This window comes from Mastacembelus armatus, unplaced genomic scaffold (assembly GCF_900324485.2).
Source record: "Mastacembelus armatus unplaced genomic scaffold, fMasArm1.2, whole genome shotgun sequence".
Taxonomy (NCBI): domain Eukaryota; kingdom Metazoa; phylum Chordata; class Actinopteri; order Synbranchiformes; family Mastacembelidae; genus Mastacembelus; species Mastacembelus armatus.
This window is the reverse complement of record NW_022872861.1, coordinates 142884-168969: the sequence shown is the minus strand read 5'-3', so window position 1 is coordinate 168969 and position 26086 is coordinate 142884. Positions and strand designations below refer to the sequence as shown.

At 45.4% G+C, this 26086-nt stretch overlaps 2 protein-coding genes and 1 long non-coding RNA gene across 4 annotated transcripts; all 3 read right to left on the bottom strand.

Annotated features, from left to right (window-relative positions):
* Positions 1 to 384: 384 nt before the first annotated feature.
* dacha (dachshund a) lies at positions 385 to 10149 on the bottom strand. 2 transcript variants are annotated; one of them, XM_026310300.1, is made up of 12 exons: positions 9634 to 10149; positions 7318 to 7424; positions 4935 to 5060; positions 4725 to 4850; positions 4471 to 4625; positions 4166 to 4313; positions 4022 to 4072; positions 3487 to 3641; positions 3255 to 3402; positions 2953 to 3078; positions 2645 to 2704; positions 385 to 1923 (listed from the first exon to the last, which is right to left on the bottom strand). In XM_026310300.1, the coding sequence occupies exons 1-12, from the start codon at positions 10065 to 10067 to the stop codon at positions 1886 to 1888; spliced, it is 1674 nt and encodes a 557-aa protein (XP_026166085.1). In that variant the 5' UTR covers positions 10068 to 10149; the 3' UTR covers positions 385 to 1885. The 2 variants fall into 2 exon arrangements, with proteins under 2 accessions (XP_026166085.1, XP_026166084.1); XM_026310299.1 differs by having other exon boundaries at positions 4725 to 5060.
* A 4613-nt stretch (positions 10150 to 14762) lies between these two features.
* Positions 14763 to 15921, bottom strand: LOC113132324 (uncharacterized). Its single transcript, XR_003295881.1, has 2 exons — positions 15725 to 15921; positions 14763 to 15221 (listed from the first exon to the last, which is right to left on the bottom strand). It is a non-coding gene; the product is annotated as an uncharacterized LOC113132324 (long non-coding RNA).
* A 3939-nt stretch (positions 15922 to 19860) lies between these two features.
* On the bottom strand, positions 19861 to 26030 carry LOC113132309 (uncharacterized). The gene is given in 3 exon segments (XM_026310292.1): positions 19861 to 23973; positions 24031 to 24686; positions 25010 to 26030. Coding segments are annotated over 3 exon segments (5790 nt in total).
* Positions 26031 to 26086: the final 56 nt, after the last annotated feature.

Sequence of the window (26086 nt, the reverse complement as noted above, 5' to 3'; positions counted from 1 at the left end):
GTTTTTATTTACAACCTGATTTATTCTGGGGTTTGTTGTGAATATTTATTTTCCCAGGAGGCCAGATCTAAAATTTAACTCAAGCACCCACCACAAAAATGTCCAGTGTTCATTTAAAATGGTCAAACTTTCATCACACTGGCATTTGTACATTATCAATAAAAATCTGATCAGCTGGAGTCACATGTAAATATACATGATCAATTTATTCCTGCCTGGTATATTAATATACTCTGAACATTATTGTTTATGAACAAACTTATTGACCAGGTTTCAAGTAAAAACTGTCCTCATGCCTTTTTATCAACATGGATATTAGGAGAATGTGACTTGACCTGAGTAATGAGGTTTTATCTAAAATGATGTTTTTTTACGTGTCTGTCGAGCCTTCATTTTATTTTCAGGTCAGTTTCAAGAACCACTCTGATTGGCTGCCTGTCCACTGGTCATTCATCACAGGGCAGAACAGACTGTTTGCTCAGGCACCAGTTTCACCAGTTCAAGTACTGATACCAAACTACAGCAACCATTTATACCAATAGTGGTGTTTTTGCACTACAGTTATCAGACCAGTCTAGGAAAAACATTTTTTGCCAGTTCTGCAATGTTTTACCAGTAAATGTGTCACTGTCACTGGAGCAAACTGGAAATCTATGAACTGCTCAGCGTTTCTCATTATTCAGCGACACAGAGGGAACAATAATGAACACGTCACAGTTTGATGAGCTGTGGAATGAAAAAGAAAAATATATTAACGAATCAGCGCTGACCACACCCACCTGCTGACATCACACTGCACTAACATATGCAGCTTTAATCTTTGACCTGTAACCGTACAGCAGAGTTTTTAGTCATCTGTTTGTGCCCTGACCACACCCTCCCTGTGATGTCACATCCCCCACAGGTAACCGTTACATCACCTGAGGCTGGGTGGAAATTTGAATCTTTGAAAACCATCTTTGTATGTATGTGGTCCAGGGTAAGGAAGAATGCCCAGAATGCTACACTGGAGAAACCAAACAACCATTCAACAGGAGGATGGCCCAGCGTAGGTGGAGGCGCTCCTCAGGACCAGAACCAGCAGTGGACCTCCATTTAAAGGACAACGGACACTCATTTGGAGACAAGGATGTACATATTTTGGACAGAGGGGATAGATGGTTTCAGAAAGGGGTCTGAAAATCCATACATAATGGAAAACCCCTCCCTTAAAACAAGCGGGGGGGGGGCTCAGACACAACCTGTCTCCGATCCAGCTGACTGCCATCCGTTCGCAGGAAGTTAAGGAACTCTTCACACGGCCTTTCCGGAGGACTGTCCATTTGTCAGCTTCACAGCTGTAGCAACATTTACTGATGATTCTTTACTCATGAAGCTCGTTAAGCTTGTTAATATGTAATAGTCTGAACCAAGTTCTACTGCTGGTAGCACCAGTACTACAACATCTACTGGCTTAAACACGAAATTCTGACAGCAGTAAATACATGTTTGTAAAATCAGGTTACAACTGACTCCGCCCCCTACAGGTGGGGACAGTCAACACCTGATTCCAGTTCAGTATTTGAATATATTTTAAAACCAGTTCAGATGCAGCACTTGGGCTGGTGTCTAAGGTGTTTTTCTGATGACATCACCAGTGGTCATGTGACAGGAAGATAAACTCCTCTCCCCTCTGACAATTTATTTCTGTCCACATGAGCCTCTGCTCCCATTAACAATGATAATAACAATAATAATTAATTGTAACAGTAAGAAATAATTAAAAACGGGTAGAGAGGTGGCTGATGGGATTTTTTTCTTTTTTTCCATCCATCATCCAGTTCGGTTTCAGTCCTGCACAGCTCCACCTCCTCAGCATCAGTCCATCAGTCCGTCTGTCCAGGTCTCAGAGAAGGAGTGGAGGTTTGGTGAACAGTCTGTTCTCTGCAGAAACACAAGGATTCAAAGTCACATTTAATCAAACTCTGAACGAGGCACTGAAGCTGTTGGACCTGGTGTAACGGTTCTGACCTGCAGCTCTAATAACTGGGATGTAGTAGCAGGAGTACAACACTGCAGTACTGTCTGTCAGTACTATTTCAGATGTGATCCAGTCCTGTTACCAGACCAGGACTGCAAAAAAACACTGGGTGGGCGTGAGGCTCGATGATGAATCCCTACTGTGATGAATGAGTCTTATTATGTTGTCAGGACAGTGAAGCTCGCAGAGTAAACACTGGTTAGTTCTGCTGGCTGGTCTCATTGGTTCCTGATTCAATTTCACAGTCGACACATCTCAGCACGGTGGATGTGAGTTTGTTCTGAGTCTGCAGCTTTTTGTCCATGTTTCCTGCCTGTTGTCAGAATTATCACCAGAAAGTGTTCTGCTGCAGTTTGAAGCATCGACCTGAGTCACATTTATGATTTCAGGCTGCATCCACACCCCAGAACTTGTCAGGGACATGTCTCTGGCTCCTAAACTGCCACCATGCACAGACTGAACTGAAATGTGAGCCACGTATTACAAGAAGAACAACGTCATTTGTGCCACGGTTTAATCGCACAATTTCCTCCAGAGCTCCTCGGTTCCTTCAGCTGTGAAGTGATCACGGTCTAACATGAAGCTAGCTGGGTTCATTCTGCAGTGTTCGTGTGCTGCTGGTACCTGGAGCTGCAGAGTTTTCCTGCTGCTTGTTCTCCACTTCGCTCTCAGGAGTCTCTGCGTCTGAAAACCGACAGAAACACGGTGTTATTGTCCTTAGCTTCTTAGGCTGCTGACTGAAAACCAACAAACAGAAAATCAGGCTGAAGTTGTTTTGTACTAAAGAAAAATAAGATCTGATGTTTTTGCAGAATTTTTATCTCTTAGGGAAAACTGAACCCTGTTGCTTTCTCCCACATACAATCACTGCAGAGCTTCATTTACGGGACTTTTTCAGAAGAATGCTTAACCAGTGAAGAGTTGTTGTCAACCTGTCAGGGAGTCAGAGTGCTGGAGCGCCCTCTCCACCTGCTTCCTCCTCCTGGCCTCGAAGTCTAACGCCTCCTGCAGCCTCCTCTTTGCCTTCTTCTCCTTCTTCAACCTCCTCTGGATCGACGCTGAGCAGGACACAAAGTTTTATACATTATGACATATGTCTGTGACCTGGGACCCATCTCATCCCTAGTCTTGGATCCTTTTCGCCCCTGGTGTAGGACCCCATTCATCCCTGGTCAGTGACCTTTGTCACCCTGACCTGGAACCCGTTTTACTCTAGGTCTGAAACCTGTCTCACCTCTGGCCTGCAGCTCCGAACTCAGCTGTCTCTGGAGCGCCTGACGGGCGTCTCTCTCTTGCTCCAGCTCCAGCTTCAACTCTTTCCTCTCCAGCTGGTTGTGTTTGTCCTGAGACCGAGCGCTCTCCACGGCCACCTTCAGGAGGCCCTGACAAACACGTGATTACAGCTCTGCCTTATGGTCTCCAGTGCTGCTGCTGCAGTGGCATCACTACCTCTGCACTACACTCACCTGTATGTTGGTCAGCAGCGTCTCCATGGACGACAGGCCCTCAGCCAAAAGAAACGGAGTGAAGGCGGCGTTTGCCTGGTTGATTGACAGTGGCTGAGAAGTGAGCGGCAACTTCTCGTAGGGCGATTTGTTAAGGGGGAGGGGCAACGTGCGATCTGCAGGTAGTAATGGTAAAAACACAAAGGTGACACAAAATAGACAATAAATTTTGTTTGATGTTTTTGTTTCAGCCCTTAAAGAAACATGTAAAAGTTTATAAAGGAAATAAAACACCTTGTCAGTCATGAACTCATTGTGAGTTTTGCCTGTTTTTGTGAGGACCAGTGTGAGTTTTAGAGTGCGGGGGTATGTCGTGTAGAGAAGGTGCAGACATTGTGAACTTTGTCCAAACAAAAACAAGCCATGGATCATGTGACACAAGAGGACGCATAATTAATAAACGCTGACCCAGAGAGAGAAATCAGACCCACTAGAGTCTGAATCTAATGGCCTCAGGACTCATTCCTGCACCATCTGCTCTGAAACACTCTCCCACCTTTATCCCTCAACGCCTTCTTCATGCTTTCCCGCTCTGCAGCCCCCATGTCTGCAGGAAACACATTCACACCAGAGAAGAAGAAAACATGTTAGAAGCTGCTCTCAGCATCATTAACACGTGGCCCTGTGTGTGTTTGCTGACCTAGCTCTGGTGTGTGTGCAGGATGGGGAGGTGATGATGATGATGATGAAGAAGCTCCGGAAGGTGATTGGCTGGTTGGTTCCTGTGGGTGGAGCTCATCATCACTGGGGGAGAAGCAAGGAGAGCGGTTTCCTGTAGGACACGCCTCCTGAACAGAGAGAAGAGTTAGCATTAGCATGTTAGCATGAATGATTTATCAGAACTTTTAACTTGTAGCTGAAAAAACTGCAATTCACATTTTTAACATTTCCTTTCCAAACTAAACAATGTTAGCATTAGCTCTGTTAGCATTAATGGTGCATCACCTTTCTTTCTTCTGTCTGGGCTTCAGGCACGGTGGCCATGTTTGCCAAACTGCTCAGCTGACTCATTTGATTCATCGCCATGGCAACGCTGGCTGGAGGCAGGCCCACAGGGAAGAGGGGGTGCGGCATTACCATAAAAGGCAGGTCAGACAGACCTGACGACATGGGCCAAAAGAGGCAGAGGATAAATACTGAGGTGCTACAATGCTAAGCTAATTGGAAAGACATCCAATCAGACAGGAGCTGTGACTCACGGTTGGCCAATACGGAGCTTTGTTGCTGCAAAGTGTTGAGGTGGAGGGAACCAGGAGGAGGCGTTACAACCGAGGAGGGAGGAGACAGGAGGCGCTGTTCTTTCTCCCATGATCCTTCACTGCCTCCTACAGCAGACGAGATGAGGAGGCATAACCACGTTAACTGAATGAACCTGGCTGGCAGGATGATGATGTCACATTCCTGAGTACCTGTGTCGTCATTCTCCGACTCAGCTCCGCTGTGATGTCGCTGCTGCTCACTGTTGCCATGGAAACCCATCATCATCCGTATCCTTTGCAGCTTTAGAGCCTCGGCCATCGCCGCCGCTGTCAGACCTGCAGACAGGAAACAGTTTGTTGATGCTGCAGACGAGACGAGTTTGGGACTTTTGAAGTGAGTCGATAATCAGCCTGCAGTTTCATTTCAGGAGGAAGTTGGGGAGGTGAAGGTAGAAGCTCCAGATGTTTCTCTGACTGATCAATAATTAATAACCATGGCAGCCTGAACATCTCCAGTGACTGTCAATGTCTCTAGACCACCTCTCTCTCCCTGCAGCCAAAGGCCCAATTAATCGCCTCCTATAATTAATTCAATTAGAATTAACGAGGGACTCCTGCTAGCACCCGCCTCCAACCCCCACGGCTCCTTAAAAGTTCCTGAGGAACAAAAACACAACGGAAGTTTTTATCCTGCTGTTGTTTCCCTGCAGCAACTTTTCCTCTGAAACTGGAACGTTTATTGTCAGGAGACTGGAGCTGGCTTTAGACCAGTTTCATCTGTGCTGGTGTCCAGCAGAGAGCTTAGCTTAGCACAAAGACTGACGTTGCAGTGAAGACCAGTCGACTCTTTCTTCCTCCAGAGTCTGTCAAAGTGATGATCTCACACACACACACACACACACACACACACACACACACACACACACACACACACACACACACACACACACACACACACACACACACACACACACACACACACACACACACACACACACACACACACACACACACACACACACACACACACACAGGGATGGGACAGTGTGTTGAAATACAATATATCACGATTTGGTCTATGTGTTTTGTGTGGTCTGCATTTGCAGGCGTCTTTTTATTTTTATAAATAACGTGAGTCGACAGCCAATCATCGATGTTTTGCGTCGCCTGTTCCACACTGAAGCTGTAGAGGACAGACATTACATTATTTTGAGATTTTCTTTTACTCCTAATATTTCATTAGATATTTTTTTTACAAACCTAGAAAAGGGAAAACGTGGAATAAAGCACAAGTTTTCTGTAATCATTTGATTATTGCTGATATCTCCTAACCCTGTCAGCATTCTGCTAATTATTAGCCCACTAAAGTTTTCTGCATTGTTTCCAGAGGACACTAAACACTGACGGACATGGACATAAACATTTATACTAAACTGCTCCTGGAAACATTTCAGCAACAGCACATTTGTGTGTTTGTTGTGTTTTACACATACTAAGCAGCTTTTATTGATTTATCTAAACTCAGTTATTTTCTATGAAAAATTAGTTTGTGCAAGTTTTCAGTTTTTATTCTCTGATGATCAAAGAAGGAACGGTTTGTGTGTGTGCGCATGTGTGTGTATGTATGTGCGTGTGTGTGTACGCGCATGCAGTTAATTTCCCTGTGTGTTTGATCTCTGCCTCTGCCCTCGTTGGAAAAATGTGGCAGCTTGAGTCTTTTAATAAAAAAGCTTTAAGTGTGTGTGTGTGTGTGTGTGTTTTCATTAAGCTGTCAGGAGCTGATGGAGGTTCTGATGTGGTTCCTCCTCCCTGTTGGATTAAGACAAAAGCATGAAACATTTCTCTGTTCTCTGCAGGTTCACACGTGGTCCTGAAATCCAAGACCTCATTGTGGCCCAGGACCTATTGGGATCCAAACCACTGCTCAATTATCAGAACCTTTTTTTTCCTACACTTCACCTGTGTGGAAACGGCCCAATCAGAGGCCAGTCTGAGTGTGATGTCACCACTGACTGACACATTGAGCTGATCTTCATAAGCAGATTTTCTTCAAATCCTCCACTGTCGCCCAGAGCAGCACACGTTGTGCTTCGGGTGAGACTCCAATCTGTCAGTCATCTGCTAATTAATCTGCTAATTATAGCTCTGATCCCCCAGATCAGCAGCTGCAGCTTCACAGGGTCCGGAAGTAGAAACCATTGTCTGTTCGCTCAGAACCTGAACCTGAGTGTCCTGCTGTTTCCATCAGATCTGCTGTGTGTGTGTCTGTTCCTTCCCATCCATGTGTGTCAGGGACATGGACCAGGTGTGAACCCCCTGAGCTCCTAAACTGCCACCAGGCACAAACTGAACTGAAACATGATGAACAACGTCATTTGTGCACAGTTTCCTCCAAAGCTGCTGGGTTCCCATATGTTCCTTCCAGTTTGGCTCCATCAGAAGCTTCTCTATAAATGTCCAACCAATGTGAAGCGTCCTGGTCTCTCCACTGCCCCCCCTCCTCCATGTTGATGTTTCCCACACTGAATGATGACGACAGGCGACGTGCAGAGGAGGGAGATGTTAAAACGACCACATGGATTAATGCACTCACCTGTCTGAGGAAGAAGGGCGGAGCTTAGCAGGCCACGTGGGAGGAGTCTGGAGTCTGTCATCGTGGCCATGCCCAGAGTCCGTTTAGGAGGACGACCTGGTCGGGAGCTTAGACAGAGACAAAACATGAAAAGCACAGCAGGCCAGGCTTTAAATCAACCTGCTGACCACCTTTAACAGGAGATTCCACCTTAAATAAAAACCATCAATAATGAAAGAGAAGGACATTAAACATCATGAATTAATCTATTTCATCTTTCTGTCCTCAAAACCTTTATTTTTCAGTGCTGATCATCCAGGGGGAGGAATTTAAAAGTCGCACAGTCGACAAGTCTGACAGGAAACTGGACAAATATTGTATTTATCAGCTGAGGTGACATTGAAATAGATTAAATATTAGAGATTGATCACTTTGACTCTGCTGAAGAAAATATTTCAAATTTAATTTTGTGATTTTAAAGGTCCCCATGTCACCGAAGACACAGCTGGTCTCCATGGTTCCCACACCTGGAGAGATCTGCTGTCTCAGCTATGGAGACACACACACCTGGACAGACACACAGTGATCGTTGGGGGTGACACACAGGTCAGTGTTTGATTGACAGGTGGGAGACAGCCCGCCCACACACAGTAAATTAAATTCCTGAGTGCAGCATGTGTGTGTGTGTGTGTGTATTTAGGGGGGTCACACTTAATTAAACTAGGACAAAATGTCTTTTATATAACAAACACCCACACAGTCCAGTTTAACCCAGTGAGACCAAGTCATGTCCAAACTTCAGGTGCAGTCAGAGCAAACTCAGAGTATTTGTCTATATAATGTACAGAATATCTTTTGTATATATACACTGAATATGGTGTGCAGTACTTTATATGATATATATATATATATATATATATATATAAAAAACTGTGTCGATGCTGAGTTGCTTCGTGTTAAAGCATCTTTTTGTACGTGTCACATGATCATCAGTTACGCAGCGTTACATCGCACGTCACGTTTTGCGTGTACACCGATCACATTACGTCACTCCACTTCGACACGTGACTTTAAAACTATAAATTTGTTGTCACTGATCAGTGATGCGTTCAGGAGCAACCATTCACTCAGCTCTATAACATTTCTGACAGTACATGTGTCCAGTGCACAGCAAACATGTCCACACACACACACACACAGGTTAATGCTGACGAACACAAACTGCTGTGATTTCCTGTCGGTCCTAATTTAACACCTGTCACACGCGCAGCCTCGTTAAAGCTGTAATTAGCTCAGGCTCATTTGCATATTCTCATAAAAAGCATTTAGGTTTAGCAGTAATCCGCTCAAATGTGATTAAACACACACAAACAAACAGCTGCAGGCGACACACACACACACACAAAAGTCTACGCAGGTTTTTGTTCATGTGTGCAGCTCAACAATCACAGTCACATGAAGGTTGACAGCGCTGCCCGTTGACTTCGTTACAACCCAGAGCCCAGTGAGTCGACACACACACACACACACACACACACACACTCCTGTCTGACCGTCTCTGATTATCAATAAACTATTAATCAATAAAACTAATTATCAATAAAACGGTTATGATGAATTGATTAATGGCACAGATGCAGGTTTGAGTTGAAGTTGCTGTGTAGAAAAAAAAAGAAAATCCTGATTCAACGTTTGTTTTTGCAGATGAAACTGACTAATTGCAACTGATTCAAACAGACTAGTCAGTTTATTAGGTACACCTGTCCATCACACCTGTGTGAGGCTGCGAATGGTTCCAGGTCGGGACCAGCAGAAATTTCAGACAGAATCAGTTTGTTAATGTTCAATATTCAACAGTGATTTGAAACCTGCTGGAAGCTTTGACACATTTGACCACCTCCTGCCGCAGTTAAATAATCAATAAATAAATAAATAATCAATAAAAAATCAAACGAAACTGACATTAATGAAGAAAATAACTGTGCAGGTTGATCAATGGTCGATTCATTAGTTCATTATCAGAAAATTTCACTTTAAAACGCATCTTCACACACGGCGCTTTGTTTTATTATGGATTTACTGTCAACTATTTATTTATAGTTCAACTGATCATTTGATTTGATCAGTGGTGAACTGCCCCTCAGAGATCAATACATCTGAACAAGAGGAAACTGTTTATGATTCACATTAAAACACTAAAGACGTTTATAACAATTGATAAACTGATCAGGAAGTAAATGATTATTCGGGCAGTTTTCAGATCAGTTCATTAAAGCTGAAGTCAATAAATTAAAACCACAACAGCTGCTCAGACACCTGGCTCCGTGCCCGGCTCACCTGGCGTTGGTGCAGTCCCGGTACAGCGTCTCGAAATCGGCCCTGGAGATGAGTTTGCAGCGGTTCACTCCGGGCTGGATGGCCCCGAGCCCCCGCAGGACGCGGACCTGCTCCACGGTGCAGACCACCGGGCTGACGTCCAGGCGCTTCAGCTTGGTGTAGACGGTGTGCAGCCCCCCCACCAGGTGCTTCAGGAACAGCTCGAACACCTGCGGGAGACAGATCAGCTCCGCGCCGTTCACGGTGAACGACGCCACCTTCACCCCGTGAACCTCCACCATCCTGCACTCGCTGTGCGGAGAAGCGCCGCCGCTCGTCCCGTGCGCTCTGACCGGGACTCCGGGGAGTCGCGGGGCGCCGGCCGCGTTGGGAGCGCTGTGAGGCGGGTCGCAGTGGAACAGAGGGTCGGTGGGGGGGGTGGAGGAGCCCGCCATGCTGGAGAGTAACCACAGAAGAAGAAGAGTCGTTTTTTTGTGTGTTTTCACGTGTGGTTTTCCCGCCGTCCGCCTCTCTCTGTTCCCGCCACCGAGACTGGAGCTTCTGCTCGCTCCCGCGCGGCCTCTCTGCCTCTCTCTCTATGTCCCATCAGCCAATCAGGGCCAGGCAGCGCAAGCGGACAGGCCTCCTATTGGTTAAGACTGCGTGGGAGGGGCGGGGCTTCTGGACTAAATTAGGTGATGGATTGACAGGTTTGGAAAGAAAAGAAAAGCTGAAGTGAAATCAATAAGATTGATTATTATTGTGCTAATTTATAGTTTGACCTTTATTGATAAACCATCCATCCATCATCTATACCCTCTTATTCCTGACCAGTCTCCAGTCCATCCCTGATATTAATCATTTGGAGTAATTACTGTGGTTCAGATTTTAGACTGAAGAGCCTGATCAGTTTGAGTCTGTATTTTAATCCAAATTCTGATCTTGTTTTGGATCAACTTGCTCTTGATCCCAATATCAAAACTAATTTTGATATTGATATGTGATATCGATACGATATTGATCAATGACAATTTTACAATGACTCTCTTCCCTCAGCTCCCCAGCACAGTAAAACCGATTAGACACTAGAAAAAGGATCAATTATAAAACCACAATTAGTTTCATTCATATAAATAAAGATTTCAATCCTGAATATGAGATAGATCAGCCATATTCACTGCACCAGCAGAAGAAGAAAACTTTCTTTTCCTTTTTATCGCTCTTCAAACATTTTCACCAAGTGACAAATCACCTGCTACAGATACAGATCAATTAATGTGACTGTGTGATCAGATTATTGATGAACTGGAAAAGTCCTTCATGTGGTCAGTCACTGCAGTAACATCTCAGAGCATCACTTTCTCCTGATATATCTGTAAAACACCTTATGCAAACCCAATTCTGGACTAAAGGCAGGCCAGTTCATTATCCAGACTCTTCTACTGCGAAGCCCTGTAGAATGTGGTTTAGCATTGTCCTGCTGAAATATACAAGGGCTTCCTCGAAAAAAACGTTGTCTGACTGGGAGCATATGCTGCTCTAAAACCTGGATGTGTCTTTCAGCATTGATGGAGCCCATTCCATAGGCACTAACCCCGCCCCCATACCATTAAACATGCAGGTTTTTTAAATGAGCGCTGATACAGTGGGTACGGAAAGTATTCAGACCCCTTTAAATTTTTCACTCTTTGTGTCATTGCAGCCATTTGCCAAAATCAAGAAAGTTCATTTTATTTCTCATTAATGTACACTCAGCACCCCATCTTGACAGAAAAAAACAGAAATGTAGAAATTTTTGCAAATTTATTAAAAAATAAAAACTGAAATATCACATGGTCATAAGTATTCAGACCCTGTGCTCAGTATTGAGTAGAAGCACCCTTTTGAGCTAGTACAGCCATGAGTCTTCTTGGGAATGAAGTTTTTCACACCTGGATTTAGGGATCCCCTGTCATGATCCGCAATTTTGTACTTCCTTTTTGTTTTATTTTGAAGGATCATGGCAGGAACCAGTTTTTGTTGTTTTCTGTTTCCTTGACCTTTTGACCTAATTAGTTATTGTTTTCACCTGTGCCTTGTTTTGTCCCTCACTTTAAATACCTTGGTTCAGTCATTGTGTCCTTGCCAGGTTGTCTGTTGTCCTACCTTGTCTGTCGTGCTGCCTATGCCTTGCTTGCCAGACTTCTTTTGCCACCCTACGCCACTGGTTTTCCTGGTTTTCCTTTTGGATTATGTTGTTCCTGGATTGCTCCTTTTTCACACTCAGTTAAGTTGTTCTGGTTTATTTTTCGTTACTGCGTTGCCGCTGTCTTGTGTGTTTGTCTCGTTCCTTTTGTGTTTTTGGCACCCCTCTGTCCATGTGTCTTTGTTCTATGTTTGATGCCCTTGTGTGCTCTTTCCTTGCCTTCCCAGATTTTCATGTTTTCTTGTTTGGTCTGGTGTGTCTCCCGAAGTGTGTGACCCAGACCCTCATGCCTTGTTCCCCTTGAGTCCCTGTCTTTGTCTTTATGTTCATGCTTCATGTACTCCTGCTTTGTGTGTTAGTTCTTGTTTAACCTTGTTTTTTGACTCAATAAAGCCCCTTTTCCTTCACTCCTGTGTTTTGTGTGAAGTTTGCTCCTGACCACGACCTAGTTCATGACATCCCCTGCCATTCTTCCTTTCAGATCCTCTCCAGTTCTGTCAGGTTGGATGGTGAACGTTGGTGGACAGCCATTTTCAGGTCTCTCCAGAGATGCTCAATTGGGTTTAGGTCAGGGCTCTGGCTGGGCCAGTCAAGAACGGTCAGAGTTGTTCCGAAGCCACTCCTTTGTTATTTTAGCTGTGTGCTTAGGGTCATTGTCCTGTTGAAAGGTAAACCTTCGACCCAGTCTGAGGTCCTGAGCACTCTGGAAGAGGTTTTCTTCCAGGATATCTCTGTACTTGGCCACATTCATCTTTCCTTCAATTGCAACCAGTCGTCCTGTCCCTGCAGCTGAAAAACACCCCCACAACATGATGCTCCCACCACCATGTTTCACTGTAGGGATTGTATTGGGCAGGTGATGAGCAGTGCCTGGTTTTCTCCACACATACCGCTTAGAATTAACGCCAAAAAGTTCAATCTTGGTCTCATCAGACCAGAGAATCTTATTTCTCATAGTCTGGGAGTCCTTCATGTGTTTTTTGGCAAACTCTGTGCGGGCTTTCATGTGTCTTGCACTGAGGAGAGGCTTCCGTCGGGCCCCTCTGCCATAAAGCCCCGACTGGTGGAGGGCTGCAGTGATAGTTGACTTCGTGGAACTTTCTCCTATCTCCCTACTGCATCTCTGGAGCTCAGCCACAGTGATCTTTGGGTTCTTCTTTACCTCTCTCACCAAGGCTCTTCTCCCACGATTGCTCAGTTTGGCTGGACGGCCAGGTCTAGGAAGAGTTCTGGTCTTCCACTTTTTCCATTTGAGGATTATGGAGGCCACTGTGCTCTTAGGAACCTTGAGTGCTGCAGAAATTCTTTTGTAACCTTGGCCAGATCTGTGCCTTGCCACAATTCTGTCTCTGAGCTCCTTGGGCAGTTCCTTCGACCTCATGATTCTCATTTGCTCTGACATGCACTGTGAGCTGTAAGGTCTTATATAGACAGGTGTGTGCCTTTCCTAATCAAGTCCAATCAGTTTAATTAAACACAGCTGGACTCCAATGAAGGAGCAGAACCATCTCAAGGAGGATCAGAAGAAATGGACAGCATGTGAGTTAAATGAGTGTCACTGCAAAGGGTCTGAATACTTATGACCATGTGATATTTCAGTTTTTCTTTTTTAATAAATTTGCAAAAATTTCTACATTTCTGTTTTTTTCTGTCAAGATGGGGTGCTGAGTGTACATTAATGAGAAATAAAATGAACTTTTTTGATTTTGGCAAATGGCTGCAATGACACAGAGTGAAAAATTTAAAGGGGTCTGAATACTTTCCGTACCCAGTATATGTTTGCCCAAAAGAATGTCTGATTTGTCTGACCACAGAACATTTGTCCACTTTTCCACAGACCATTTTACATGAGCTTTGGCCCAGAGAACATGGCAGCGTTTCTGGATCATGTTCATATGTGGCTTCTTCACATGATAGAGCTTTAACTTGTATTTTCTGATGCCACAGCGAGATGTGTTTACTGATGTCCATCACAGACTCATGCCTGTTTTTAACGTAGTGCTGTCTGAGGCTCAGAAGCTCATGGGTATCCAATGTGGTGTTCTGGCCTTGTCCCTTGCCCAGATTCTCTGAATCTTTTGATGATATTGTAGCAGCATTTTGGTTTTTGATTGAAATATTTTGGTTGGATCATTCTGAAATTTTGCAGAGGGAGGAAACGATGAAGACTGGAGGCAAGTCTTTTTCAACCATTTGGTCTTTTAAGATGAAAAAGGAGAAACAGTGAAACAATCTGTGTTTCTGGCAGAACATCACTGACCGTGAGTGTGGAGGACTTGGCAAGTCAAAAAGCACCATCTGATGATCAGAATCTGATCACTGTCTTCATGTGCTACAGCACTTACCTTTTAACTTTCAACTGTGGCCTAATAAGTAACGCGGTACATGACTGTTGGCAGGTGCTGCACCAACACTGCAGTTTAACTACACCTGCTAAAGTGGTGAACGATCTTCTGCTTCATTTGGAGTCACATTCCTCCAGTGTCCTTCTTGACCGGGATCTCAGCTTTGGACACGTGGACAGTGTTAAACCCTGAGACCCAATGGGAAACAAATCTGGTGCCTCTGGCCTGACCCTGATGGGGCTAAAGTCATACACAGTGTTTTTTTCCCATAATAATAGTACATCAGTATATTCTAAATATATGAAATAAGTCATGTTGTTGGTCTTCTCATCTCTGTGAGCAGGATAGTAGAAAAATTAACTGTTATGCTGATGACACCCGACTGTTTATGCCTGTAAAGTATGATGATCCTTCTCACATTATAAAATAGAGGTTTGTGACTGCTGTGAAAAGTTGGATACTCCTCAATTCAGATACACTGAGATGCTGATCTCTGGCCCAGCGTAGACACCGGTAACTCTGTGTGGGTTCTCAGTGTGATAGTCAAAAATCTTGGTGTAATGTTTTCATGGTAAGATGTTTAGTTTTTTACTATAACTACAATTTTAGTACAACACAGATTCTCATTGATCATGTTTCTGTTTATTGACATGGTGGAATCAGATCAATGGCCTGGACACATGAAGCAAACTGTCACTGTGGATCTGCCTTAGAAACTGTTCTCAACACTTCAACATTCATCACATGATCAATAATCAATAATCATTAGTGACATGAAGCTGCTGCTGATCTCTAAGTGAACAGAAAACAAGCTGCTCTAAAGATGATCTGTCCTGCGAACAAGCAGGAACAACAAAGTGAGTGTGACCAAATAAAATGACAGAGTGTTACCAGGATTATTTTCCCTGGAGCTGCATTTTATTCCTGATTTCATGACCTTCATGTTCAGCATCACTGGATGATGCATGCTTTCTTTGTCACTAACACAGTTACAGCTCCAACTGCAGCTCCAAGTGCTCCTCCCACTGCCATTCCTGCTGGACCTGCAACTGTTCCCAAAGTTGCTCCAACGGCTGCTCCTGCAACAACAGAAGAAACAAACAGCGAGTTTAAGACACATCAAGAAAAGTTGATGTTCAACAATAAACAACATGCAGGTATTTTACACAGACAGTGATTCCAGTATCTGTAGACTCCTCTTATCTTTTTAGACCAGGTGGACTGTGAAACGCCGACGGGTGAAGAGTCGACCTCCGCCCTTCAGAGCAGACATCAACTCTCCAAAGGGTGAAGTTTAAAGCTGTCACCATTTTTCACTGAATTGTCTGAATTTTCTTCATTTTATAGGATACGTTGGAAATAGCTCAGGTACCAGAGACTTTTGGGTTGTGGGGACAAAAAGACATAAAATAATGCACCTGTGTCCTGTTGCAGAGAAATGAAAATAGACCAGGAGTCAAACTGATCAACGCTGAGTGTAAACAGGGGGGTCTCCAGCTTTATTGTTCCTCATTCAGCTTCACTGTCGTGCTGCTGTTCAGGTCTCAGCACTAAATGATGGTGAGAGTTTAAATGTACTTACGAGCCATCTTGGTCTTTCACCGATGATCTGAGAGGTCTCGTCTCTGCTGGAGTCTGATGGTGAATAGTTTCATTCTACATCAGTCCACAGTCTGATCCTGGGCCCCTCCCTCTGAAGACGTCAGACCCTCTGCGGCTCACAGCTGGTGCACATTAGAGACCTGAAAGGACCAATAATCAGTTTCAGCTGTGAAGGTTTCACAGATAGGACGTCCCTCAGACATCGAGCCATGCAGGGGCCCCTCCCCTCTTACATCAGGGCCAGACCCCCACCATGGCAGGAAGTTGCGTTGGAGCTTCAGTCGAACTTTGGGGGGAGTTTTTGCCCAAACTGAAAGTTTGTCCCTCAGTTTTACAGCGTAGTGTTGTTCTCAGTGGAAACATTCAGGGTCAGTGTGGTGAGACCGACAAGTGGCAGCGACTAAGACTCGTTCTCATGTACATAAACAGACCCCGGTGTTGTTTAACACACACTTTAAAAGCCCCAAAGTATTCATCTTAAGCCTTTTTAAAGAAATGAATATACCACGAATCCATCAACACACAATAATCTCAGAAATACCCAGTCTTTCCTTTTTAAGCAGAATTTGAGCTGTGTATATAAAACAGTTGCCTGAACACAGACAGCAAGTCAGGAACGTTTCAGCCTGATTACTGAGATTATCACAGTGCACTGTAAAACAGCTTTGGCAAAGTGATTGATGGTTTCAGCATAAATCTATTTTTGCTTTCAGTTCTACGAAACAGTCCATCGTGCAAGAGGCTCAGGAATGAATGAGTTTGTCTAACGTTTGTCTGGACCTGAGATCTTGTCTAGTCTTGTTTGTTTGGGACGATAAAGTGATGATTTAGTTTTTACTGTTGAATCTGAGACAGAGACAATTTAGACACCAAGCTTTGTAATGTGAGTTTTACTCAGCACAGATCATACCTCACCATCTACTCCGACTACTATGCTGTAAACATCACAAACACAGCTTCAATTAGTAAGAATCTTATTGTGGAAATCTGTCATTACCATCCTGAGCAGTGAAAATACTAATTTGACTAGGAGAAAGCCATTATGGATATCTAATGTGTGATTACTGTAGTTCATTTACTAGATAAAATGGCTCTCACTGCTTAGCATGACTAATTCAGCTGCAGCTCCTGTTGGAACTGGTATTTTCTCCCTCAGTTCCGCGTGTTCGTTTGATTGATGAAACGGAGGAGATGAATATGGTCTCAAATAAGCCGTTTAATAAAACACACTGAATAAAGCAGTTACAGAGCTCCGGGTCAAACTTTCCCTTGCCAATAACAGTTTCTGTCAGGGCACGAAGTCTGACTAACTATTTTTCCCTCAACCCGGTGATAATATTACAAAATGAAATGTGCAATCTTTAGGAAGCTGGCGTGTTCTTCTCCCATAGGTTGAAAACGTTGGGATGTCCCGAGGTATCCCCCTGTTGCTATGCCTCCTGGCAGAAGTCAACCTGCCCTGTAAGACAGAGTTGAACAACCAAAACACCAGGCACATCCTATCTGATGTTATGTCTAATTTACTTCTCATCCCGTGGGAAACCCTGCAATTACTGAAAAACAAGTTCATGTCTAAACTACTACTGTTTCACACCTACTAGAATGCTTCATGATTATACTGTAATGATGCCTTAAAATCCATTATATGATAAATGTAAGCTAATACTACCAAAATGTAAGCTAATACTACCTTGTACCTTGAGCTATAATATAATAGAAGTTATACCTTAAGCTGTAATGTAATAGAAGTAATCTTGCGCTGTAATATAATAGAAGTTATACTTTAAGCTGTAACGTAATAGAAGTAACGATTCCCACAATCCACACATATGGAAATTTTATTGTACAGCCATTGTGACGTCTTCCTCCTCAAACATCATCACCTCCCCCTTTGGAGTAAGCAGTTGCAGCTGGGGAGCCACCTGCTGGCTCTCAATGCTAGTCACGATGAGTCTGTGACAAAGAGATCTAATACAGGGGATACAACAACAGCCACACAATACCAGAGCAGTGACCATACCGGTGAGGGAGAGAAGAATAGAAACTATTGCAGTTTTCCATTTACCAAACATGCGACTGAACCAATCATCCAATGGGTCATTGGTACCTGATTGTTCCTGCATCTCCCTCGACAGGGCCCTCAAGCGCGCCAGAGCATTCTCAACGGATCCATCTGGAGCTGTATTGTTAGGAATGAAAGTACAACACTGACCCCCAAACATAGAACATACACCCCCTTTTTCAGCCAATAATATATCCAGTGCCATTCTGTTCTGTACTGTCATCAGGGAAGTGGGACCTAATTGCTCTGCGAGGCCCTCAATCGCATCCCTGGTAATGTTAGTTAATCGTAGCAAATTGTAATGTACATAATTGATGCGGTCTACATTTTTGTTGGGGGTGACTGGAAAGAATGCTGAAATTATAGGTAAATTTTCAAACCCTGTCGCCACTTGGTCTGCCAATTTGAATTCATCAGGTACCCCCCTTGGAACCCCAGTTGCATCAATGTATGTGGGGCTGCCCTGGGTGAGATCGAAGTCAGGCATACGTTGCCCAGAGAGGAGGACGTTTCGTCGTCGTCTCTGGGTGAGTGCCGCTGAACGTGAGTGAGTGAGACCTAAGGGAAACTTAGAAGCATTATTGACATGCCCGATTAGTGCTACTGGAACCCCTAAACGAACCATAGCACAGGTGCCCTGCCAAGATGAGGGCAAACGGACGTGTAACCTAACTCCAACACAGAACCAGTACAAGTCACCTCGGGCCCATGACCCCAACAATGTAGCATTTACCGTGATGTTCCTCCCACACCATGAGACCGGCAGATGACCCAATGGAATTCCTGATTGACTAGAAACAAAGCATGTATAATTAGCTGCTTTTGGAGTGAAAGTCGGTGCCCTAGTATCATTCAAAATAGGTGGAAAGATTGCCGCTAAGGTAGTGCACTTAATGGGTGAGGCCTCCTTAGTGAGTGCCAACATACAATGAAAGCCCCACTGGTCAACATCTGGGTACAAAGGTGCCGGCTCTGTAAAAAGAATTGGCCTAGGTGCAGAACAGGCCACACAATCCCCCATCCCTCTTTCTTTAACTGTACCAATTAACCAATCCAACCATAAATTTTTATCCCCATACCCAGTTGCCAATTGGACTACATCAGTAGTGGTAGTTTTACTGTAATCTAACGCCAGGACTGTACCTGGTACCTCAATTTCTGTGTCAGGTGCGGGCTTACCTGATGGAACTGCCGGTGTCGTGATGTGGGCCTGGTTAAGTGGAGGAGGGTCTATCAGATTAATTTTAATGACGCCCATTGGATCAGTGCCAGAAACATCCACTCCGAGGACCAAATAGACATATCTCTGTCCCTGGCCCTCTAAAAAGGGGTAAGTGAACGACTGGCCAATAGTGAGCCCCACTGGATTTTTGTCGTGGGCTCCATTATTGCGGAAAAATCTGATCTTACTTTGCCACCGTGGATCCATGCCACCGGGAGTGGAGGGTAACCAATGTGGATCAGTTGAAGCTGCTACCGCCCCCCAAGTTGGACACATGCTAGGAGAATCCTGATTACGAAGACACATATCATTAAAACCATAGTAGCCACACAGATAAAGATCATACCCTCTCCACGCCGCCGGGTACCTGCCGCAGGAGATGACAGAACACAGGTCAAATTGAAAAGTAGTTGGAGAGCCCCTGACATACATCAGCTCAATCCCTCCGTAATTGAGCAAACAGTAATCACTGATTTTCACAGATCTCTTACCTCTCGTCTCAGTGGTCTGGTCACTCTCATGTTTCTCCCAAGAAAATATTCCCAACACTATCATTAGGCTAAGACCTACTACAGCAACTATGGTTATTTTCTTATATGGCAAATCCATGCTGCCCTACTGTGAGATTAATAAAAACACACTGATTCGATTATAAAAAAAAGCAGGCAATACAAATGTAGCAAAAAATATAAAAGTATAAAGATATAAAACCATAAAATCAGAATAAAAATGCTGGCGGTATGGTTTAGCAAACAGTCTTTCCGGACTCAAAGTCTTATTTCACTCTGCGTCTCTGTCCGTCGCTGAAACAACAAACTTCAAACCTTCTCACCTATGATTTTGAGTCCCCTTCTGTGTTTGCCTCAGCACCAAGAGCCTCTTTGATGTCACTTAATTGTTTACCTGGCTCCTCTGCTGGTGTGCACATACTCCAGTTATACCATACATCACCTTTCCCTTGCAACCTCACTGCATGAGATGTCCTCTCCACCACTCTGAACGGTCCCGTCCAGCGCGGGCCCGACCACTTGCGTTTGATGACCTTCAGCAACACCCACTCGGCCGTATGAGGCCCTGCTCCTGCGTCTCCTGTTCCCTTTGCTGCTTCTGTGATCTGTGTGGCCTTTAGTTGATCATAATACGGCCTATAGCCTCTCCTAGGAGGCTCCTCAAACCTTAGTCCAGCTCCTGGTCCCGGGAGCTGTCGCCCTGTCAACAATTCATATGGAGTGAACCCTGTAACCCGATTTACAGCCCCCCTTATGCCTAGTAGGGTTATAGGGAGCGCTTATATCCAATTAAGTTTTGTCTGTGCACAGATTTTAGCCAATTTAGTTTTCAGAGTTTGGTTCATGCGCTCCACTTTTCCCTGCGATTGTGGATGATACACCGTGCCAAATGCATGCTTTAAGCCTAGCATTGCTTCAACCCTTTTCAGGTCCTCATTTTTAAAGTGAGTTCCATTGTCAGACCTGACCTTCCTAGGAAACCCATGCTGTGGAATGTAATGGTTAGTCAAACATTTGCTGTCTTCACTCTTTGCCGGCCATGCCTCTGGCCAACCTGTGTAGGCATCCACCAGGACCAACAAATATCTCTTACCTTCCACTCGTTCTCCCATATCTGTGAAATCAATAATTACCTCGTCTCCTGGTCCTGTATTAATGGGAAAAGTGCCTTCCTGTGGTCTTACTGTAGGCTTTACATTATGTCCTCGGCAGATGTCACAAGCCTGGACGTACTGCCGAGTCATGTCTGGAAGAAACGGATGCCACCAATGTGAAAGATATCGATCCATTTGCTTATGTCCCAAGTGTGTCAATCCATGTGCTTCAGCCAAAACACTGTCTTTTAGTTTTGGTGGCAAAACCAGTCTTCCATCCGGTGCTCTCCATAGTCCTCCATTTTCTGTTGCTCCTCTGTGCTTCCATACTGATTTTTCCAACGGGGAGGCTTCCTGTTGTGCTTCCTCAATCAGGGCGCTGGTCAGCGGGGGCAGAATGTCCGTTACCCCCCTCCCTGAAGTGAGAACCATCATGTGTGCTTGATAACCGACCACTCTCTTAGCCTCCTCATCTGCCCTCTGATTCCCCCACGCTACTCTGGTTGTGGCCCTGTCATGTCCCTTACATTTGATGATGGCCACCGCTTGTGGTCCCATCGGTACTTCCGCCAATTCTCTCATTTCTTCCTCATGTTTGATAGGCTGTTGGGAAGCTGTCTGAAATCCTGTTCGGACCCACTGCTTAAGTTCTGTCTGGGCTGCTCCTACCACATAGGCTGAGTCTGTGTAGATGTTAATCCTTTTCCCTTTTCCCCATTTGAGTGCTTTGATCACTGCTTTCAGTTCAGCTAGCTGGGCCGATGGTCTTTCCCTAAGCCTTTCTGCCTTAAGAATCTCAAATCCCTCTTCTGTCTCCCTGATAACTGCATATCCTGCCTTCAGTCCCTCAGTGGGATGCCTGTAACAGCATCCATCTGTAAAAACTGTCTCCGCGTCTCCTTCTAACTCCATACTGCTAAGATCTGGCCTGATTTTGATCTCCCTGATTATTCTTTCCTCACACTGGTGGGGCTCACCCTCCATCATCTGTTCTGCCATGTTGATTCCCTCATGTGTGTAGGTGATGTGTGGACTGACTAAGATTTTCGCTATCCTACTCTGTCTTAAAGACGTCATGGTGAAGGCAGCCGAATTAACAAATGAGACCACACTGTGCGTCGTTAAAACGGTAAGCGCATGTCCCATTACGATGTGTGCAGTTTTCTGGATGACCTTTGCCACTCCTGCCGCATGCCTGATACATGGTGGATGTCGTTTTTCCATGTTATCGAGCAGAATACTGATGTACATAAGTACTTTTCTACTCCCCCTTTGTTTCTGGAACAGAACACCGTTTACCTTGTGTTCAGCTTCAGAAACATCCAGAAAGAACGGCTGAGAGTAGTCTGGAATAGCCAAATCAGCAGCACGTGACAAAGCTCCTTTGAGGTCAATAAAGGAGCGTTCGGCAGATTCATTCCAATCAAGGGGTGCTGTTAAATTTTTAGGTCCCGCTTGCTGGATCATAGCACGCAAAGGAGCCGTATGCTCACTGTATGCCGGGATAAAATGATGGCTGAACCCCGTAAGGCCCAGAAAGGATAACATCTGTTTAACTGTCATGGGCTTGGGATGATGAAGAATGGAAGTTCGATGCTGGGGTGACAGCCCTGAGCCAGACGCAGATATCAAACGGCCTAAAAAAGAAACCTGTCGGCGGCACAGCTGCAACTTAGATTTACTGACTTTAAAGCCAATGTCATGGAGCTTAAGCAGCACGCGACGCGTACCTTCCAGGCAGTCCTCAGGAGTGGCAGCGGCCAGAAGCAAATCATCAACATATTGAACCAAAACAACGTTAGGTGGAAGCTGCAGACCTTCCATGAGCTGACGCAACGCATGATTGAAAAGGCCAGGTGACAAGAGAAAACCCTGTGGGAGTCTGGTGTATCGCAGCCGTTCACCTCGGAACGTAAATGAAAAAATGTCACGACATTCTTCTGCCAATGGCAAACAGAAAAAGGCATTTGCCAAGTCAATACAAGAAAACCACTGATACTCAGGGGATAGTGATGCCAAGGCAGTATAAGGATTTGGAACGGGGACAGTTGGTGTCGTCACTAACGCATTAATTCTCCGCAAATCATGTGCCATCCGAAACTTACCTGTCCCCTGTTTTTCTACCGGGAGTATTGGGGTGTTCCAGGCCGCCATGGAAGGTTCCAATACTCCAACACGCTTTAACCCGTCAATCGTTTCAGCGATACCTTCTTCAGCAACTGGTTTATGAGGATACTGAGGTTGCCAGATGGGAAATGTGTCTTTAACTGAGAAGGAGATAGGCTCCAACTCATGACAGAAACCCACGTCCGTGGGACCCGTCGACCATAATGAAACAGGCAGTTCCTGTAACATCTGGGGAACGAATTCATGATCAGATTTTTCCCTGCCATGATGGCGAGTGATGGTTTGATGTTCCAATAAGACCTGATCTTTAGCTTCCCGATTAATTTTGTAAGCGTTGTGAGATGGAGAGAACCACACGTCCGGCAACTGGGTGGGAGCCCAGTCCATGGCCGACAGCAGGATTTTAGTCATTGGGCCCAAATCTTTAGCCTGATGTTCGGGATGCAGCAAGAGAGACACATGTGGGCAAGCTTCATGCCCCATTTCATACCATACCTTTTGGTCCTCGTTAAGCTCCACCACTCCAACCACACCCTCTGTTCCCACCAAAATCGACGTGGTTTTAATATCCCACATTTTCCCTTCCAATTTGGAGTCAAAAATAGACTGATACCAATCCGTCTGATTTCGATCATAGAAAAGAGTCACATGAAGGGGGTCCGTTGGAGGAGCGTAGGGCGCTATTAGAGAGATCCAGGGCTTCCAGGACGAGAACAGGGAGAATAGTCCACCCCCTTTGGAGGTTTCAGGTCGTAATAAGCCCCAATATATGTCCGCCCCTGGATGGGGCGCTTGTGTGGCCTGGTCTTCCGCCAGTAGCCACTGTCCATTACTCATCAATCCATTCACAGAGCAGTTATGTGAATCGCCATTTGGAAAAGTCACAACCACTCCCTCCTGGGAGCACAAAACTGAAGCTCCCAATTTAATAAGCAAGTCTCTTCCCAGCAGGTTAGTGGGGGAATGTTCAGAACAGACAAACTGATGTGTGTGCGTCTGTGTCGCCACTGAGACACGAAGAGGAATGGTAAGTGGCAGTTTTGTTGGTACCCCAGAGAAACCTACTAGGTCGACAGCTTCTGATGACATCTCCGTGCGCTCCACCTTGGTGTTTAAGGTGGAGTAGGTGGCCCCTGTGTCCACTAAAAAAGGCAGCTGTTTATCCTCGACCTGGACTGTGATCATTGGGTCTGCCCTCCCAATGTCAGGTCTTCTCTGCGGGCCGCGTCAATACAGGTTCCCCTCCCCTTGGCTGAGGGGATATTGCCCTACTGGACCAGGTGGTGCCATGTTCGGGTTAGGAGCCTGATGTGTAGCTCTGGGTGGACCTCCACATCCACGGCCTCTGTTTCCTCTCTGTGGGCCGCCTAGAGGACGTTGGTAATACATTGGGCATTCTCTGATGATGTGACCAGGTTGGCCACAGCCATAACATATCAGGCCACTGCCTCGCCCTGTTCCACCCATGAACCATCCTCTTGGGACGCCCCCGTATCCTCCTGCGAATCCCCCACGCGGTGCGTAGCCATAATTTATTGGATAATTCACTGCTGGATAATTTACTGGTGGAGGGTGGTGGTGTGGTGATGGAACCCAAGGAGGAGCTGGGAACTGGTCAGGAGTTTCAGCATGCACTGGAGCCGGCTGTTGCACCAGTTGTTTGGCTTTTTTGTCTTTGAGTTTCTCCTGATTAACCTCCTGCCTGGCTTTTCCCAGCTGTAACTTCAACAATTGCTTTTTCAGCTCCTCGATTTCCAAATTCTCCTGATCTTCCTTATCCTGCACTCTCTGCATGTGATGGAGAAAGTGCCTTTCCCAGACCGCTGAGTTACTCCCAGGTATATCAGGATTGTCTGCCATGCTGTCTCTCACGGACTTAGGGGCTCCTCCCAGCACCGCCTTCCGGAAAAGTTCCTCCTGAATTTTCTCTGAATGTGGATGAACCCCCACGGAATTAGTCCATTCGTCTTTACATCGATTAAGATATGTAGTTGGCCTCTCACCTGCTTTAGGGGCAAATGTGAGAAGGTGCGCAGCCCCCGCGGGGCTGGGAACTTTACACGCATTGCTTTTCCAATTTGAGTAGCCAACTCAATAAATGGGGTGCAGTCTGGTGAGTGGATGCATCCAGCACTTTCTTCAATTTGATTGACATCCCAAACTGAGAGTACCTGTCCCATCAGAGCTCTCCAGTCACCTAAGGCCACTTTTTGTCCCTGTGTAATTTGTTCAAACTTATTTAACCACTTACCTCCTCCCTCTGTAGGATGTGGGAGTTTTTCCACTATTCCATTCATATCCGCAAATGACCATGGTCTGTACTGGTGCCTTCCCCCTTTCATCAAGAGGGGCGCTTGTATGGGTGGGGCTGGAGCATGGCTTCTCAACAGATATCTGGGTGCTTGCTGTGGCTCATGCACCTGCAGCTGACCTCTCAGGGTGACCCCCACCCCCTCTTGCCCATTCTCATTCTCCACTACATCTTCCTCATCTATCCCTAAGTCAATCAATGTCTCTTCCTCTCTATCCCACTGATTCTGTCTCTCCCTACATTCCCTATCCTGTCTCACCTGAAATGGCTCCACCTTCTTCTGACTTACTGTTCCCTCGTCCCTTACACTGGCCTTATTCTCACTCCCTCTACGTCGGCCCTCCGCCTCTAACGGTGTGGATGTCCGACTCCCTACCTCCATCTTCCCCTGCTCTAAATCTCCCAATAAATACCCAATATCTTCCCTTTCTTCCTCCACATCTAACTCTCCTCCCCTTATCCGCCAGACCGGGGCCTGAATAGGAGGTGGTGGTGGGGGCGCTTCAGGCGGGGACGGACGAGCCTCCGTATTCTTTCTGTTCTTCGCACACTTACCTGTCTCTTTCTTATCACCTACTGCCGTCCGAACCTGCATCGCTCTCACCGCAAGTGCCATATTATGCACCATCAGTCTGTGAGCTTCCTTTTCCTCCATTTCCTTCTTCCACTTCCTCTTCATCATTATTCCACTTGCTGTTGTCTTCTTTAGTTCTTCCACTTCCCTCAATGCTCTCTGATCCTCCTGCATCAGGAGGGCTGCCAAATCCGCAAAATCCTCGTCATGCAATCCGTACTTACTGATCACTTCCTCATATTTCTGCTGATACTTACCTTTTTGTTTTTTCCGTTCCTGTTCGGGAATACCACTCAATAACTGATTACGTGCCTCTACCCATTGCCACTTAAGAGTGACACACCAGCCTCCTTCTCCTCCACATTCTCTAATTCTTTCCTCATCCATTATATACAGCAGTGACAGCCAACCGGTTTGTATGGAGTACACCCGAGCAACCGGCC

Excerpts from the sequence above, each read along its gene's own strand:
- dacha (XM_026310299.1), bottom strand. The coding sequence starts at position 10,067 with ATGGCGGGCTCCTCCACCCCCCCCACCGACCCTCTGTTCCACTGCGAC. Across the intron at positions 5,061-7,317 it reads CGCCCTTCTTCCTCAGACAG|GTCTGACAGCGGCGGCGATG; the intron begins GTGAGTGCATTA and ends TCCTGTCTGCAG. Across the intron at positions 4,073-4,165 it reads TGCACACACACCAGAGCTAG|ACATGGGGGCTGCAGAGCGG; the intron begins GTCAGCAAACAC and ends TGTTTCCTGCAG.